The 17,394-nt window shown below is 45.1% G+C and overlaps 1 protein-coding gene across 1 annotated transcript; it reads right to left on the bottom strand.

The window, feature by feature from the left end:
- Positions 1-67: 67 nt before the first annotated feature.
- Positions 68-16,980, bottom strand: mfn1b (mitofusin 1b). The gene is made up of 18 exons (XM_084436276.1): positions 16,845-16,980; positions 15,946-16,112; positions 15,665-15,800; positions 14,947-15,109; positions 14,073-14,197; positions 13,522-13,630; positions 10,083-10,190; positions 9,665-9,818; positions 9,037-9,104; positions 7,387-7,508; positions 6,911-7,037; positions 5,436-5,540; positions 5,005-5,107; positions 3,563-3,789; positions 3,032-3,199; positions 1,905-2,101; positions 1,206-1,340; positions 68-952 (listed from the first exon to the last, which is right to left on the bottom strand). The coding sequence occupies exons 2-18, from the start codon at positions 16,100-16,102 to the stop codon at positions 883-885; spliced, it is 2,274 nt and encodes a 757-aa protein (XP_084292402.1). The 5' UTR covers positions 16,103-16,112; positions 16,845-16,980; the 3' UTR covers positions 68-882.
- Positions 16,981-17,394: the final 414 nt, after the last annotated feature.

Here is a 17,394-nt window from a genome sequence, read left to right on the forward strand (position 1 = left end):
TCATTACTCATAAAAAGCTTCCCTAGAACACAAACTACATAGCGTTCTTTTAATAGATTGTGGTCGATCAGGAGGTATTTGAATTCACATTCATCAAGAAGGTAAACTGTCTTTGATCGTGAAGTGAAAACTGTTCAAATTCGCAGGGGCAAGTCAGTAGAAACAACAGAGGAACTTATAAAATGGTTCTAGTTATCAAAATATTTATCTATCTACAGTTAGAATCCCAGTTCAGACATCAGCTCTTCTTCGGAAATGCAGATGAATGAGAATTTCCTCAAGAGAGTGCCCTTCAAGTCCAATGGGATTTTTTTCTGGAGGCCGTGAATCTTAACCTAGGTCCTGATAATTCACAAAAAATCATATTTTATCTTTCAATCGTAATAACATGCCTCAAGAGCGGCGGGAGCAAATTCCGCTCTGAATATGAACGAACATGCCGGAACACTTTTCATATGCACTCTTTTACCCACAGACTTCAGGAGTTAGTCGAAAGGCGTTTTCACATTTATAAGCACAGTAGTGTCAATTCACAGCACCCAACCACTAGCCTTCCAGCCGACTGACGATCCTTTTCACTCACAGTCCTACGTGTATCACAGGCAGTGTTTTATTCTACAGTCCTGGCTCACGGTTCGCAGTTCCTCCTCACAGTGTGACACACACACACACACTCAAACAGCTGTTCAGAGGTGGAGAAAAGTCCTGGGGGTGGGAAATACTGTCGACGGTGGACCTATGTTCTTCTCTAACCCACGTAACAGTGGAGAAAGATGGGAGAGGTCAGCAAAAGGGAGTTCAGACACGGCTAGCCGATGCCAGATGCTGGGACCAGAGGCTCGGGAGGGGGGGGGGGGGGCGGGGGTTGTCGCAGTCTGTCCATCAGTGATGAGGTTGCAGATACTGGGTTGTGAAAGTCTCCAACTGTCTCTCCAACTCCGTAGCTTTGTGTCTGGGGGAGACGGAAGACAATACATTACACATGAGCTCATTTACTGGCAGTTATATGTTGGGCAAATCATTTCAAGATGACAAATTCTTTTTTTTCTTTTTTTTAAATGTCGCAATACACTGATGAAACTCCTTCCATCAAAAGTCTCACATGGGCATTTTCATTCAAATCTATTTGACTGAATTGAAATGTCAGTTGACCCCAACCCTGGTATAGGGCGATACTGGATAGGCAGAAGACACAGCAGACTGACCGCAGGGTCTTGGAGCGCCCCTGGACGGTCTCCAGCTGCCGGACCTTGGTGGTCAGCCGGCTGATCTCCCCCTCCAGCTCCCTCTGCGTCAGGTCTACCTGCTGGCACAGCCGCGCAAAGGTCGTGGCCATCTCCCTGGGCAACACAAAGGTCATGGCATCGACCGTTAAATAAATACATAGATTTATTAAGAGCTTCACAGGGGAAGTGGGGAGCAGGAAAGTGGTACAATAGTAGGGAGAATGTATCCATGGAGAAAGTGGAATTTAACACATTCAATCATTACTATCACTGTCCAACATAGTCTGTATTAACAGTATATTTTTATATTATATATATATATATTTTTTTAATTTGGGAGAAATATACACTTGAACCAGAGGCTCATGTCAGATTCTCTTCGACTGGGATTATATTCATTGTGTGCAGACAATGCTTCAAGTTGGAAGTCCTCAATTCTACACAGGATGTAGTTTTGCACAGATTTGCCATGGACAACAATTTGAATGAATTCAGTGAGACATTATTACAATAACACCTTTCGATGATCCTGGATATAGACTCTGTTGTCTCAAGAAAATAAAGAACACTGGATTGGTTCAGGCATTGAGTAAGGCAGATTTAGAGTGCAGATCTATGGTAGAGTAGAGATTGGACCAGGGTTTCTAGGCGTGTTGCAGGGCTGGGGGAAGAACCTACTGCTGGACCTGGTGGCTACAGTTAGCACTGGTGAAGCTGACGATCAGCTGCAGCTTCTCGGTGGCGTAGTCCACAAACTGGCGCTTGAGGGTGCGCTCCTTGGCTTTGGTGGTCCAGGTGAGCTTCTCATACAGGTAGAGCAGGCCGTAGAGAGCTGCTGAGAGGCCAATCAGTCTCCAGCCCACCGTCCGCCACACCTACAACACACAGGATGAGAGAGAGAGAGACGTTTTATCTCATGTAAGCTGTTGTTACGGACTTGTATGTTTTGTGGTGTCCTGTGTCTGTTTTTGTTTTGCTTCTGTCTGTCTCCCCCTAGGTGCTGTGGTGTGCATGTGGGCCCTCCCCTGTCACTCATCGTTGTCCTGTCAGTCCCTCACCTGTGTTCAATCACCACCATGGTCCAACTCCAAGAAGATCTGTCTCCTACTTAATGTGTGTTGGGTCATGTGTGGAGAGTGGGGAAAGGGGTGGTATTGTTTGATGCTCTAGGTAAGATGCCCTGGGGTAAACATTTGCATCACGTAGGTTATCATTGTCTAAATACACTCGGTTAGAAGCGAGTGGGTGTCACCCCCATAGTTTCTGTAGCAGGCGGGTGTCACCCCCATAGTTTCTGTAGCAGGCGGGTGTCACCCCCGTAGTTTCTGTAGCAGGTAGGTTTAAGTATGTTGCTGTTTTTAATGCTGTGTAACCAGGGCACCACCGAAAATGAGACCTTGGTCCCAATGGGTTCCCCTGGATAAATAAAGGTGAAATAAAATAAAAGTTCCAGGGAAGTTAGTTAGTTCTGTGGCGTAGGTAGGTCAGAGGTGTAGGGAAGCATAGGGCTGTTTTGTTTTGTGACACCATTCGTACGGTCCTTCTCCCTCCCTTCTCCTACCCTCAGTTCATTTCCTGGTTGATGTTATTTTGTTGTGGTCTATGTTACTCTTTCCCCCTGTGTGTTGTTATTGTACAGCAGCTCACTTGGAAGGGATACCGATTTCCTTTTGAAACCCTTAAATGAATTGCAAAAATGTTCAGGAAGGTCTGTAGTCTCTGCAACATGCAACACAGTTTTTTATCCATTCATCTATTCCAAAGATGGAGACGAATAATGGCCTGCCAGGTTGGCAGAAACTCACCACTCCACCAACGATGATTACGCTCATCGATGTTCGGGAGCCGAGTGATGCCAGGTTGGTGGCCACTGAGACCATGAGCTCTTCTTGGGTCATGAGGGTGTTCTGCTGGGGTGGGGCCACGGAGGGGGGGCCCGTAGAGGGGGTGCTGGCCAGCGCCGGGCGGGAGATCTGGAGGGGAGCGCAGGGGGGAGGACAGGGGAGAGAAGGTCAGAGTTATAATATACCTAACATTTTCACAACACATTTTCTATAAAGACATTTTATGCATTTAATACATTTCCTAGTGAATATATATTTTCTATTCTGCGTCATCTTGACAAGACTTTTTGTACTCTTATTAATCATTGATGGTTTTCAACATAAATCTCAGCTACAGTATATATTTAGCCTTTCAGCCAAACAAATCCCCTTTTATAAGGACAACCTTTCAGTATCTCCTGACACAGGTATATCCTAAATCTGTTACATACCTTCCATTACTTCACTGAAGAAAGGACTGCACACATTCTTCAAAAACAAAGACAGTTGTACCTGGAAGTTGTGGTCCACCAGTTTGAGGGCCCTCTGTGCGTTAGCGGGCCCCAGGAAGCGGTTGACCAGGGTGGTCCAGCCCAGGGAGAACTGGAACTCGATATTCTCCTGGAAGTCGGAGCAGAGCGTGGCGCAGTTGAGGTCGTAGCTCAGGTCAAACTTCCTGCTGGGGACCAGCATGTGGATCTGGCTCTGGACAGCAGGGGGCAGCAGAGACTGCATGCTCTCTGGATGGAGGAGGAGGAGGAGGAAGGAGGAGACAAACCAGAAAGGCCAGGTTCTTCTATGAATCACTGTTTCAATACATTTCTGAACACATGAATGTATCTGATTTCCTAGCTCAAACCCTGTAGTCCTAGGGCCACTAAACATGTCATCAGACATCACTGTCATGGTCTGTCTACTCTATCTCAGATTGCGTGTGACGCGTACATAATGACGTGTGTGCGGGGCATGGCGTGACACAATGACAACCGTGGCGTCGGGATAGATATAGCCTATGTACGTCTGTGTGTGCGAGAAAGACAGTGTGTGTGTGTGTCCAGACCTGCAAACTGTAGAGTAGTGAAAAAGGTGACAAGATCCAAAACTAAGTTCAGGTAGGGGAGTCCGGTGACATCCTCCCCCGGAAGAAAATTGTAGTGATGTTAATATGCAAATGAAGCTTTTTAGAGCGTTTTGAAACTATGCACATAGTATATCCATCCCATATTATACAACTAGTTATATCCCTGTTGAAGCATTTTAATCAGAATTTCAATAATAATGGATTTTTTCCTAAAAAGAGAGAACAAATTTTATAACCTACTGCGACAACCTCCACTAAGTCCAGGAGGCAGAAGGAAATAGATTGTCTAGTCAGAGAGAGAAGGCAGCTGAAAAAGCAATGGCGAGAGGAGGAAAAGGCATAAATCTGTTGCAGGAAGAGATCCAGAGTAGGCTTGCGACACAGAGCTGAAAACCTGCTAAACAAGCGCAGGAGGAAGGAACAGACAAGATCACACTTCTACAAAAAACACATCAAATTTGTGAAGGGTCTCTTCACAAAGGAGAAGAGCTGAAGTCTCTGTGTTAAAGGTAGACCTGGAAAAACCATCTGAAAAAGACCTGCACAGACGACCGACGCCACGAAGAGGTCACCCTTTCAACTAATATGACGCCAATCAATCCACCAGAGCACCAGCCGGATATCAGCCCACCCAGATGGAGTGAAGTGGAGAACACTGTGTGCTGAGCGAGGGTCGCGTCAGCACCAGGTCCCAACGGAGTAATGCAATCGCATGAATTCTCCCCTCACTCACCCAGCGGACTGCCCCCACCCCTTTTTTAAAACTCTCAAGAGTCACGTGAATGACGTAGTTGACACAAAAAATGGTGACTGTAGCCGAAAAGGCGACGAGTTTGCAGGTATGGTGTGTGTTTGTGCGTGTGTCACCCCCTACCGATCATGTCCCTCTGGGAGTTCTGTACGGAGGCGTTGACTGCGTCGGAGCAGCGGAAGGCCAGGTTCTTCCCCATGCCCTCCTCGATGTGGGACAGCAGCTCCTATCGAGGGCACAGCACAGGGCCAGGCAGAGGGTGTGGGTCAGAGTTCACAGTCACACTAACAGAACACATACAGAAATAAGAGGGGGACAGAACGGACCTAACAACTGAAGTTATCTGAGTGACTTACAGTAAATAGCCTGGGTGTTACATAAGAATCCTGAGGAGGATCAATCGTTAGGGAAACTACTGGGAAACACTGACCATTGTCCATTTCATTGAGAAGAATACTAGAGATGGTTTTCTGTTGTATATTTCTGCAATCTGCATATACACAAGAGCTGCAGGTGGAGTTGTATGTTGGGGTCTCCTGGCCTCATCCACTTACAGATTTGTAGATCTTGAGGACATGAGGAGAGGGGTGGAAGTCGGCGTGGAACTCATCGATGATCACGTTGAGACGACAAATCTCCTCCCCCATAGCGCTGGATACCTGGAGAACACGCACACAACCACAAACATGAGATACACACACACTATGCTGACAGATCACTTACCCACCAAAATCCTGCAGCACACGGAACATAATCTGTTCTGAACTCACTGTAATGTGGGTCCTGTGCTGTTTCAGTAAGTGACCGGAGGACCAGAGCCTCCCTACCCTGAATATGAACCATGGGATATGTCCAAATCATTTGGATTCCTTCTGATGAAGGCCTTGATTGATTACTTTATTGATTGATAGGGGTGTAACGATACACTAATCTCACGATACGATACACGATATTGGGTTGACGATAATACGATACAATACACTAAGGGCAGGTGTGAAGCGTTGCAGTAGCGCTGCTGTTCACACCAATAGTGCATTTCTCCACATTTCTACTCCAATACACTGTGAATTTAGAGCTTAACTGTTGTAATATCATGGATAGGCCTAGACAAAAGACGTGTTTGCTACCAGCGTTGTGTAGCCAGTGTTCAGTGATATACAATAAACATATCACAATATTGTTTTCACCTTGACGATACGTATTGTGACGTTTCTGTATCACGATATATTGTGGCACGATATATTGTTACACACCTATTGATTGATTAATTTATTGATCCTCTGAGGAGGAAATTAAAATAGTCAGCATCGCATAAAATACAACATAAAAAACACTTATGAAGTGCAACGCGCGCGCGCGCGCACACACACACACACACACACACACAACCACACACAAACAAACAAACACACACACTCAGACACACAACAGACATTTACATTCCCAAGTCGCATTCCTCGGGGACATCAAGAAAATGCTAAAACACAATCGCTAAGAACCCAATGTACAGTCGCTAAAACAACAATCTGCAATATAGACAATAAAAAACACTCTCAAGTGGCCTATACATACCGCCCATGTGTACTGTGGCCTTTGTGTGTGTTACCACGACTCATATATTACATGTCCATATACAGTAGTAAACAGTGCATCCATCGGCCATGTCTCAACTATCTAGCCTGGCTTCGCAAGCCTGATCACATTCTGTTTCACTCCGTAGGTCAGTCTGGACATCCACCCGTTCAAACTGATTTCCAACTGACCAGATATTGGTCGGGCCAATCACAACCGTTTATCTAATATGGGGCGGGTTTGATACGACTGTACCCACTTGATACGATGACTAACCCATGTTTTGTTGCTCTGATTGGTTGTGGGTCTATCCAATTGCGTCCAGAGGCATTTTGGTCTGCGACTATTGATAATGCCCTTTGGAAATCAAAAATAAACGCAGGATTTCCAGACCCTTTGCATTTTTGCGAATCGGGTCAGGTGAAGCCAGGCTACCAACTATCAGTGTTCCTCTCACCTTGGCCTCCACTGCCTCGGTGACGGACTTGATCTTCTTCTTGACGTCCTCTATCAGCAGGTTGAGCTGGTTCTTCACAAACTCCAGACGGTCCATCTGGTACTCACGGTCCTCCAGTGACAGCACTCTATAAGGCCACACAGGAAGTGATGCAGTAAAAACACAGGAAGTGTTGAGACAAACACAAGAAGTGCACAGGAAGTACTTATGTGAGGACCAAGAAGTGCAAAGATATTGAAGATTCATACATTCATAACATAGAATTGTACTTGTCGATTTTTAAATGCTGATCTTGCGGCACATTTGGAATAAATGAGCAGGTACAGTATGAATTTTCTGAAAGCTTCACAGCATTAATTCCATCTCAAGCCCATTGTAAGCTACAGATGTAAACGCAATCTTAATGCAACAAAGCTTTCGGACTGCTCCCCCATGACGTCCCACTGCTACTGGAACAGAAGGAACGAGACACCCACCTCTTCTCTGCAGCCTCAATGTTGATGCTGTCCATGATGGCTTGGACCGTTTCAGTGATCTGCTTTGCCCTGATTGTGTGCTGCTCAAACTTTGTTTTCACTGCTGACTGCGAGATACACTCCTGCGAGGCCATAATACACACGTTACTGTGACAAATCTGGCTGCTGCCACACACTCATACACACACACAAGTACTGTATGTGCGTATGTGTGAAATTACTGGGACAAAAGTGGGGCAAGATAAACACCTACTGCCACAAGAAGTGAGAAAATGATCAAGTGAAAAGGGGATCATGTGGCAGTAGATTTTTATCTCCAGGCCCTTGGTCTCTCACTGTCACAGTAACGCGTGAGAGAAGCAAAAGCAAAATCATACAAACACAAAGTTAATACTCAAATAACACAACTCAAAGAAGCAGGGCATCACTGTCTGGTGCATGATGTGACCAGTAAGTACCACGCTGCTTTGGGGTATATTTTACTACACCATTTCACAGTACTTCGCTGTCATATAACATTCTCTGGCTATAACATATTCAATTTAATGTATAGGTTTCATTCACTATCCACAACACCCTGTGTTTAAACAGTACCAAGTACAAAAATCTATAGAATGAACTATAAGGTAGCTACAACTATAGAGTACAATAGCATTACTTAGAGCTTGAGGGCCTTCAAAGAATTCTGTATTTTGGAGGCTTTAACATTTTTAACATTACTGGCATTTTTAATTGTCAAGTCTAGAGTCAATCAGTCTATGCAAAGCCTCCCCAAATGCACAGTATAAAGAGAAAATATTAGACATTAGCTCACAATAACATAACTCAAAGACAGAAATGCAGGCAAAAGAACAGAATGAACTCAAAGATGTGAGACAGCCAATGGAAAATAGAACTGAACTGAAGAAAAGGTATGTCCTCGCCTAAGCAAATCTAGACTTCAGCAATGAAGACGCAGGTCGATGGAAATGTGCACATTCTGATTGGCCTAGGGGCCTCTGAGGGCTCGGTTTGGAGACGTGTGATTGGTGGAGAGACAAGGAGTCCGGGCAGACACGGAGACTAGACTTCAGAAGAGGACTGTAGATGTGGCTCACAGTGCAGGATCATAGAGGTAGAGTGGTTAGACGGGTTATCTACTCATATACAGAGGGCTTTGACAGTGTCTGGTTAACCTGGTCTGGATTTGATGCCGCAAGCGTGGATATCCTGTTCTGATACCAAAGCGTTGGGGTAGCCACACTACGAAATGGGCAAGATTCTTCCTCTGCCCCCTTTAGAATGTTTCTTCCTCTTATAATACTAAACGCACACGCACACACAAACTCTTGCCTCAAGCCTCCGCTCAAAGCTCTCAAACTCCTTCAGCCTCTCCTGGAAACCCTCTGCCTGAATCTGGGCTTGACCTGACTAGACGTTTGATTTAGCTCCTGCTTTGTTTTCATGGAAAGGCTTTGTTGTGATTTCTGTCAACAATTTAAAAAATGGCTCTTATACTGAAAGGACAGTTTGTGTATGGACAACATAGTGGCTTGGGAATCTCTTACCGAGACACGGTACCCATTTTACTTTACCGGTTTGTTGAGCCCACCGTTAACACAAAGGACGCAAGATGTTGACACACACGCATGCATGCTCACAGTCACTTGCCTCAAACCTCCGCTCGAAGTCCTGGAACTCCTTCAGCCTCTCCTGGAAACCCTCTGCCAGAGCGCCACCTGTTCAAAAGTCACGTTATCACCACTAGACCCCCAGGATGGTATGGTGCTGCCATTCCAGTCCCAAACAAATGGCTTTTCTACAACTACACAGAAAGGATATAAAACAGTGTGTGTGCCTGAGCATGCGTGTGTGTGTGTGTGTGTGTGTGTGTGTGTGTGTGTGTGTTAACAATAGGAGACTAAAAGAATGTGCTAGGCTAAAAACAGAGCTCACAAGACACTGGAATAAAAGGGCAGTTGGGAGAATGTGAGCCATCTGACATCGTATGAGTGGCTCTGGCCATGTGAGGGGCATGGTCAGGGTTGATAGTGAAGTTCAGTTCTGATCGCTTTTTACCTTGGCTAGAGGGGGGTTATCTGAAGGGGTGTGGGTCTAATTTGGGATGTCATATCAGGTATTCCACGCACACACACATGCACACACACACACACACAAAGATGGCAGGAGGACGCAGCCACTTAACGGCCCTGTTCGTCGAACAAACGCACCACCTCTCTCTCAATGGGTTTCACCACACACATACACACACACTAATAGCTTGGACCAGTGGGCTTACCGCTCTCGGGCATACCCTGGGCACGTTGCATGCGGGAGTTGAGCACCTCCTTGGCCGACACGAAGAAGATGCGGTTGGGCGCCTGCTCGCGGTCCACCACCTTCAGCTCATCCACCAGGAAGTTGACACAGCGGTCCGTGTGCTGCTTCCGTACCTGGAAGGGAAGCGCCATCGTCATTCTGACTCGTAAAGACCCAGAACGACAGCAATAACAGACACTTCTCAAATTAGTACTGAGACATTAGTAAGTCACTGAATAAGGCCATTACTTGAGAACTACAGTATGTACAAAAGGCAACACCAAATATATCCAGGCTACATTACGCCTAATCTATGAATCTAGAATTGTGATTCAGCATATTTGACTATGCACAACGTGAACGTGACACCACATGAGAATGATGAGTCAGCCACTCACGTCCTCCATGTACTCAGGCTCATTGGCTGAGGCGTCCCAGCGGTTGTTCAGGATGAAGATGTTGGGCTTTGACAGGCGCTCGTTCACCTTGTGGAAGAAATGCTTCTCCTGCAGGACACAGAGGCAGGTCGAAGGTCACGAAGGGCTGGCGATGTAAACTAGGAACACGTGTGTGTGTGTGCCACTCATGCCTCCTCTATGAAGCAGCGTGTGTGTGTGTGTGTGTGTGTGTGAGTGTGAGCATGGCTCATAGACAGGGAGAGCTCACAGGGTGAGGAGGAGGCACTTTTTTTTGAGGGATGATCATCTTACACAAGAAGACTTTAATCACTGTCTTTAATCACGGTTGCTTTTTTTGTTTTCTTATTTATACAGTTGCTCACAAGATTATATGAATGTTATCTCTGCATTGTGTCTGAAAACGGTTGAAAACAAGTGTCCTTAGTAAAACGGAGACATTCACTCAACCAGTTTGAGTGTGCAATATACTGCATGTCTATGACAGCATTTCAGCAAATTCACAAGCATGTTGAAAAATGTGTTTCATTATGTTTTCTATATACAATTGTTTATTGTTTTATTTTATTTTATTATTAGTAACATTATTGTTATAGGGTAAGGGTTAGTAACCCCAACCCTGTATTATTAAATAATAAACATTAATGAATAGAACACTGAATGTATGCTTACTATGATGTCATTGTATGCTTACTATGATGTCATAAGCAAGATTCCAGAACATCTAAAACATTCTGACAAAATAACATTATCAAGTACAAAACCTTCAGAAAGACATCAGATATATTTCATGAATGACATGCGACCATCATTACGATGAAACCCGTCAGTGTTTTGGATCAAGTTTATTGCCCTGGTAAGTACTTCTGAATTTTATGAAGATAAAAATTTGAATACATTCATTTGAAAAATTCCCATTAGCGTAACATACAGTTTTCTTCAGGGCTTAGCAAAGAAATTACAGTGGTTTTGGTACGAAAAGGGCATGGATTTTTGTAGAGAGGATATGCCTAACTGGTCACAGTTTAGTGGACAGTTAAGGTCAAAAAATAACTTTATACAATACAATTATGTGTATGGTTCATGTTAAAAACCCCTCTTCTGAACTTCTAAGTTGAGTTGGCAGTTTATGCTCAATAGCTGCACTTCTAAACGTCTTTGTTCCCCCAGCTGGAGACTCTTCTCAGCACTCCTCTCAGTTCCCCATCCCTGCTTTAGGGTCCAATGGAGAACAAGGGGATGTGTTTGTGGGCCAGAAGAAGGCTGTTGTTCTCTTGGACGATTCCTCTTCAGACGATTCCTCGGACGAGGACACTTCTGAGTTTTGGAGTCTCCGGACAGGTTCTCTGGATAAGTTCTCATCAGGTGTGCTCTTGCAGCAAAGCTCGCCCTACCAGAAGGCCCCCACACCCCCTGGCAGCTGTACTCAACAACAGCACAGGCCAAGCATCTTTACCTGTCCGGAGCCTAGCACTTCTATCTGCCCTCCACAACAGGCTCCGGATAAATTCTCATCAGTCGTCCTCTTGCATCAAAGTTCAGCCAACCAGACGGCGCCCACACCCTCTGGCAGCCCTGTGTCGACTCACCTGGGATCCAGCCACACCATGGCCTCCAGCTTCCCTCCACCACAGCCTGCCACCGCTAGCTGCCCTCAACAACAGCACAGGCCAAGCATCTCCACCTGCCCCGAGCCTTGCACTTCTATCTGCCCTCCACAACAGGCTAGCTGCTCTAGATATCCTAGGTTTAGCAACCCTTGCTATCCTAGGTCTAGCAACTCTAGCTCCCCTGGTCCTAGCACCACTACCTACCCTGGTCCTAGCACCACTGTCTACCCGGGTCCTAGCACCTACATCTGCCCTCCACAGCAGGCTGATCCGAGCACCCAGAGCTACTTCCCCAATGACGTGGACATGGAGAGCATCTCCCCTCCGGACAGCCCGATGATCATGGATCTCATTGATGAGGATGAAGTGGAGGACATGGAGGTCGATGACTACAGCGCCTACGCCATCTCTGGCTCCAGCACCGGCTTCAGTTTCAAGGCCCCGACCAACACCGTCTCTGCTCCCATCCAGAACCAGTCTGTCCTCGGCAGCAGAAAGAGGAGCTGGGAGGAAACGGTGGACCCCCTCAACAGAGCCGAGGTGGATCCCATCCCCAAGAAGAAGAGGAAGACCACCAAGGCCAGCCGTCCTCACAGGCGCTGGAGAGCACGATGAGCACCACACCACGTTCCTCCCTTCCCTCTCTGATGTGTAGGATGCGCCTACAAAAACTTTTCCACTAGCGAAATGTCGTCAGATGATACTTAAGCATTAAAAAAAGAGCACTATTCCATATCCCATAATAGTAACCATACTTAAGTAGATTACATAAACATTGAGTGATCTGTTTTATGTTTTCTTATCTCCCTTATGACTTTTGTTTTCTTATATCTCTTATATCTCCTTAGCTTAATAGCAATACAATTTTGATAAAAAATAAACAAACATGCAAAATATAAATGGTGTGCAGGATTCATTCATATCATGAAGAGTAGCCTTAGTAATGTTGTTAGTGTGGTAGAGTAATGTGATATTAAAATAAACAGGACCACTTAGAATGCTGGAGGACTTTGCCATAATCATCTGTGATAAGCAACGGGGATGAACGGGGACGTTCATAACCACTTCACTTGGTACGCATGTGTGTCTAAAATATCCCAGGCCAAAGAGCAAAGTAAACAAGTCTTTTTTAAGAACACTTGTCGAGCTATGGCACTCGGTGATCAACTATGTGTCCTAAGATATCCTATCCTGATTTTCAACAGCACACAGAAGGAAATGGGGTATGTCCCTTTAAGAGATCTGGCACTGATACGGAGCTCTGAGATTGACTATGTGCCCTGACATACTGTGAATGCTTTAGCGGACAGACATAAACAAAGCTCAGTCTACTGGGTCAAAATGGAGCCAACAATATCCCAGCAAAATTAGCTTTAACAAGCTCAGGAAAGAACCCCCCCCTCCCTCAGGACAAAAACGATTCCCTGTTTGCAAGTTAACATAAGCCTACAGAAATCATCTGCATCCATTAATGTACCTTGAGCTTAGAGCAAACAATCTTTTGTAGCATTAAATGCACAGCTTCTCAGTTGAAAAGCTAACATCTGTAATGATGCAGTTTGAGCCCCAACTCTTCTATTAGTCATTAGTCATCTTACCATTTCAGTATTTCCTCTCACAAAAATGATATGTGAGACCAAAATATCGAAAATGATAGCTGACTCAAAGCAGATGATTAGTGTTATCTGTGCACTTGGCAGCTGCTAAGCTACTTAACAGGCCTGTCTAGCATCTGATAGACACCCATTGACTGATCAGGTTTGTCTTTGTCCAGGAAGAGATTTTCCAGCCTAACTCTCTGGCGGTCTTACCGTGTTCATGAGTGTGGATTCGGAGTTGGCCACCAGCACAAACACATCAGCGTCCAGGCAGAATTTGTCAATCCAGCTGTCCAGCTGCGACGTCACATCAGTCCCAGGACTGCAGGGGTTGAGAGGTCAAAGGTCATCAAGGTCACACAGCTTACGTCTTCTCTCACTGACCCCATGTCAACAACAGCCTATAGCTCACTCAAAATAAAATCTTACACTGGTTGTCAGAGATTCCAGTGCAGAGCTATAAAATGTGCCTTATCAGGAGAGCTTCAGGCTTTCTACACTGATTAAACTGTCATGTACAACAAGGATATAAGATAGCAATACAGATCAATGGGAGTTCGTCCTTTAGTCTTTACTGTACAGCTGAAAGGCAAGCAGGGCCATAGATCACCAGTGTTTAGTAAACAGTTCAGCCTGCAGTGTGAATGCCCACTACTGAGTGAGTCACTACTGCCCACTACTAACCTCCAAGGTCTGATAACCTTAGCAGGTGTGAATGGAGGTGAATGTTGGAGAGGTTGTCTGGGCAACGTTCCATGGCCTACCTGTCCACCAAAACCAGGTCGTCTCTGAGCAGGGCACACTTGGTCTTGGGCCAGAAGACTCGGACCAGGCAGCCAGCGTCCAGACTCTCATCCATGTGTAGCGCGTGAGCTAGCTGGTTCACCGTCTGCAGAAGGAGGAAGGGAGAATGAAGGTCATTTTAGCCATATGTCTAACCATTTATTGGATTTTAATCATTCGTCTCTCTGGCTCTATTAACTAACTTGGCCATTAAAACATACAATGTTTGAGTGAAAGGTCAAGCTTTTTCCCTTGTTTCAGCCATGAAATCTAAGAACATAAGACGATGGTTTGAAAGGGATTAGGTTGCGTGACCTTGAAGTAACACGTGCTCTTGACTCCAATCTATGCCTCTGACACCTGACACCACTGTAAACAAACAGTGTACCTTGTCTCTTCAAACACACTGAAACATGCTTCAAACGAAGGCACCATAACAACAAGCTAACCTAGAAACCAGGTTTTTATTGCTCATGTCACACACCACTTTCACCAAGATACACGACCTGCACATAGGCTGGGAGGGCTGCAAATGAATACACTGATAAGGCCAGACAACAGCTTCCCATTAGGGGAGTTCTACAGTCTCACGTCTCAACAAATGTACAGAAGACCTATATGAGCCTCCTACAGTATGTTGATTAATCAATCAATCAATCAATCAAAGCTTTATTTGTATAGCGCATTTCATACCCAGAGGCAACACAATGCGCTTTACAGAGAACAAGGGAGGTGGGCATACGGCATTAAATTCCAACGCTGTCAACAGAAGGTAAACAGCCGTTTAAGGCCTACCAGCTACCTAGACAGCTAGCTACCAATGAGGAAGTATGTGTGTGTGTGTGTGTGTTATACCTTGATGCTCTTCTCCTCCTCCGAGCCCTCAGTCTTGAGGTAGGCCTTGTCCCCGTCCGTGCCCTCCACACTCAGGAAGCAGTTGGTTGTGTGGCCAATGCCACTGGGCAGCACCCGGTCCCTCAGCATGGCATTGACCACTGTACTTTTCCCATTACTTGTCCTATGTGGGACAAGAGACCAGTGTGATCAGTTAGAGCTTTAGAGAAAAGAGCTGCATACTTAAACCCGTATTGTCTATGGCTGCCAGTCACAATCAGGTAGAAATAATCTTCTGTTCCTCAGTTGTGAGTAACAGAACAGTGATGTAATTCAACATGTAGGCCTAACCTAATCTCTCATCCAATTAAAGAGAGGGGAAGTAAGTTAAAAGACTGAGGGGAGCGACTAAACCAAAGTGCAGCAAAAAAAAGTAACAGCTTTGAAATGAAACCAAAAGCAAAGCTGCTTCTTTGGCGTCATCGTCCTGTAGTAAAGCTGAGAGCTGCCAACAGTCAACTAGCTCTGCATGGTAGAGAGGGATTTCAACTGAAACAGATCAACAGACACGCATAATAACAAGCAGTGACTTTTCACTTACACTGTGCATGCATACAGTAGCCTACATTTAATCTTCACACAAACACACACACACGTATAGCATTTATGAATTTACATACACACACACGTATAGTTAAAGCAACATTGATTCAAGCAGAGCAAAGTGTCAGGGATTTACCTGCCAAAGAAGGCCACCTTCATGTTTCTACGTGCCAGCACTCCTTTGATAACTGCCAGTTTACTAGCATAAGACTGAATCTCATCCAGTTGGTCCCGGCTGGCAATGTTCTCCAAGGCTTCATTCTGACAAGTTTCTGATCACAGACAACAACAATGACTGAAACTTTAACAAAGAAAGGACATACGACAAAAGCAGAGCTGTTTAAACATTAGCAACTCACTTTGGTTTTCAATTGGGTGTTTAATTGTCTGGATTTCCTACTGGCTAGGAGCACTTACCTTCTACGAACTCTGAGCTTTCTTTCACATACTCCAGCAGTTGCTCAAACACTTCACTGATCTTCTTCTTGGCCACCACAAAGTGTTTCAGAGGAGAGAACTCACCCTGGGCTGAGTCAACTCGTCTGAGAGGGGGGGCCTTGTGAGCGGAATCCATGCTTTCAGTTCTGAAAGGGTGGACGGTGCCAAATGTTCATGTTTGTCTCACTGACAGATCAACAACGTTACTTAGGGTACTACTGTAACATTAGCTAACTACAGTATGGTCTGAGGTCAGCTAGCAGCACATACTAGTTAATGATATTCTAACTGTTTAAATACACGGGGACCAAATCATATGCAGTCACTTTTGTTTTGAACTCCAAGACTATAGTTAGATAAGAGTTAGATAACGTTAGCTAGCTAGATATATGATCATTGGTTAGACTTCAAGTCTCTGATACCTACCTAATCTATGGCTATGGAATAATACAGAGCCATAAATCGGGTCTAACATTAGCTAGTCATGTCAGCAAGTCATGTCAGCCTCCTGTTGAGTTGGCAGAGAGAGCCTGGGCACAAGTATTTCATAGTATTTTTAATACACATGACATAAAGTTGAATTTAAAACTTGATTAGCCGACTAGGACCAAACGTCAGATTGCAATGCTTTCTCTTCACTACCTCCAACTAACTAGCTAAATAACGTAGCTAGCATTGATGACTTGCTCAATTAATTAAGTCGTATTGCGATCTTACTGACTTAGCTAACGTAACCAGATGACTCGTATTTTATGATTTTCAGCTGTTTTGTAACGCGTGCCAGTGAGTTGTTTGCAGCAACAGAGTTGTTTGCAGCAGTGCTAACTGCTAACGTTAGCTGCCTAGCTAGCTAACCTGAAGTCCATAAAATATCTTACCACAATCAATGGCGAGGCGACCAAAGCTTCCTTTTCATACCACAGGCAAATCCCCTCGCGGACAACGAAGAATGCCCGATATTCGCTGCAGTTATTGATAAAGGTTCCCTAATCCAGCTACCGCTAGTCTCTCATGTGTAATCCTCCTCTTCTCTCCTCTCCTAGCTAGCGGTCAGGAGAACGGGCGGGGCTAACATGGTGACGACTGCTGGTTGGCTTAGGGCATCCAACCAGAGATCAGCCACTGGTCCAGCCCTCCGGGGTCAAGGAGAAGAGAGACACCCCTCCTCCCGGCCCAAGAGTGAACCATGCATTGGTAGTCCTATTGATACAACCACAGTCGCATTATTTTCCAAGCAAAATCTTTTTTTATCTCTTATTCCAAGCAAGATATAGGCTTTTTTTTTTTTTGATGTAGCCTAACATAAAAAAAACACTGTGTCTGAAGTTATGTCTACACTCTCACAAGTCCAGCACTCAGGTTACCTACTAATTACGTTTATAGATCCACCATAAAAATCTGAACTGTAGAACACGCTGTAAAACATTG

Source organism: Borostomias antarcticus, assembly GCF_949987555.1.
Source record: "Borostomias antarcticus genome assembly, chromosome: 3".
Taxonomy (NCBI): Eukaryota; Metazoa; Chordata; class Actinopteri; order Stomiiformes; family Stomiidae; genus Borostomias; species Borostomias antarcticus.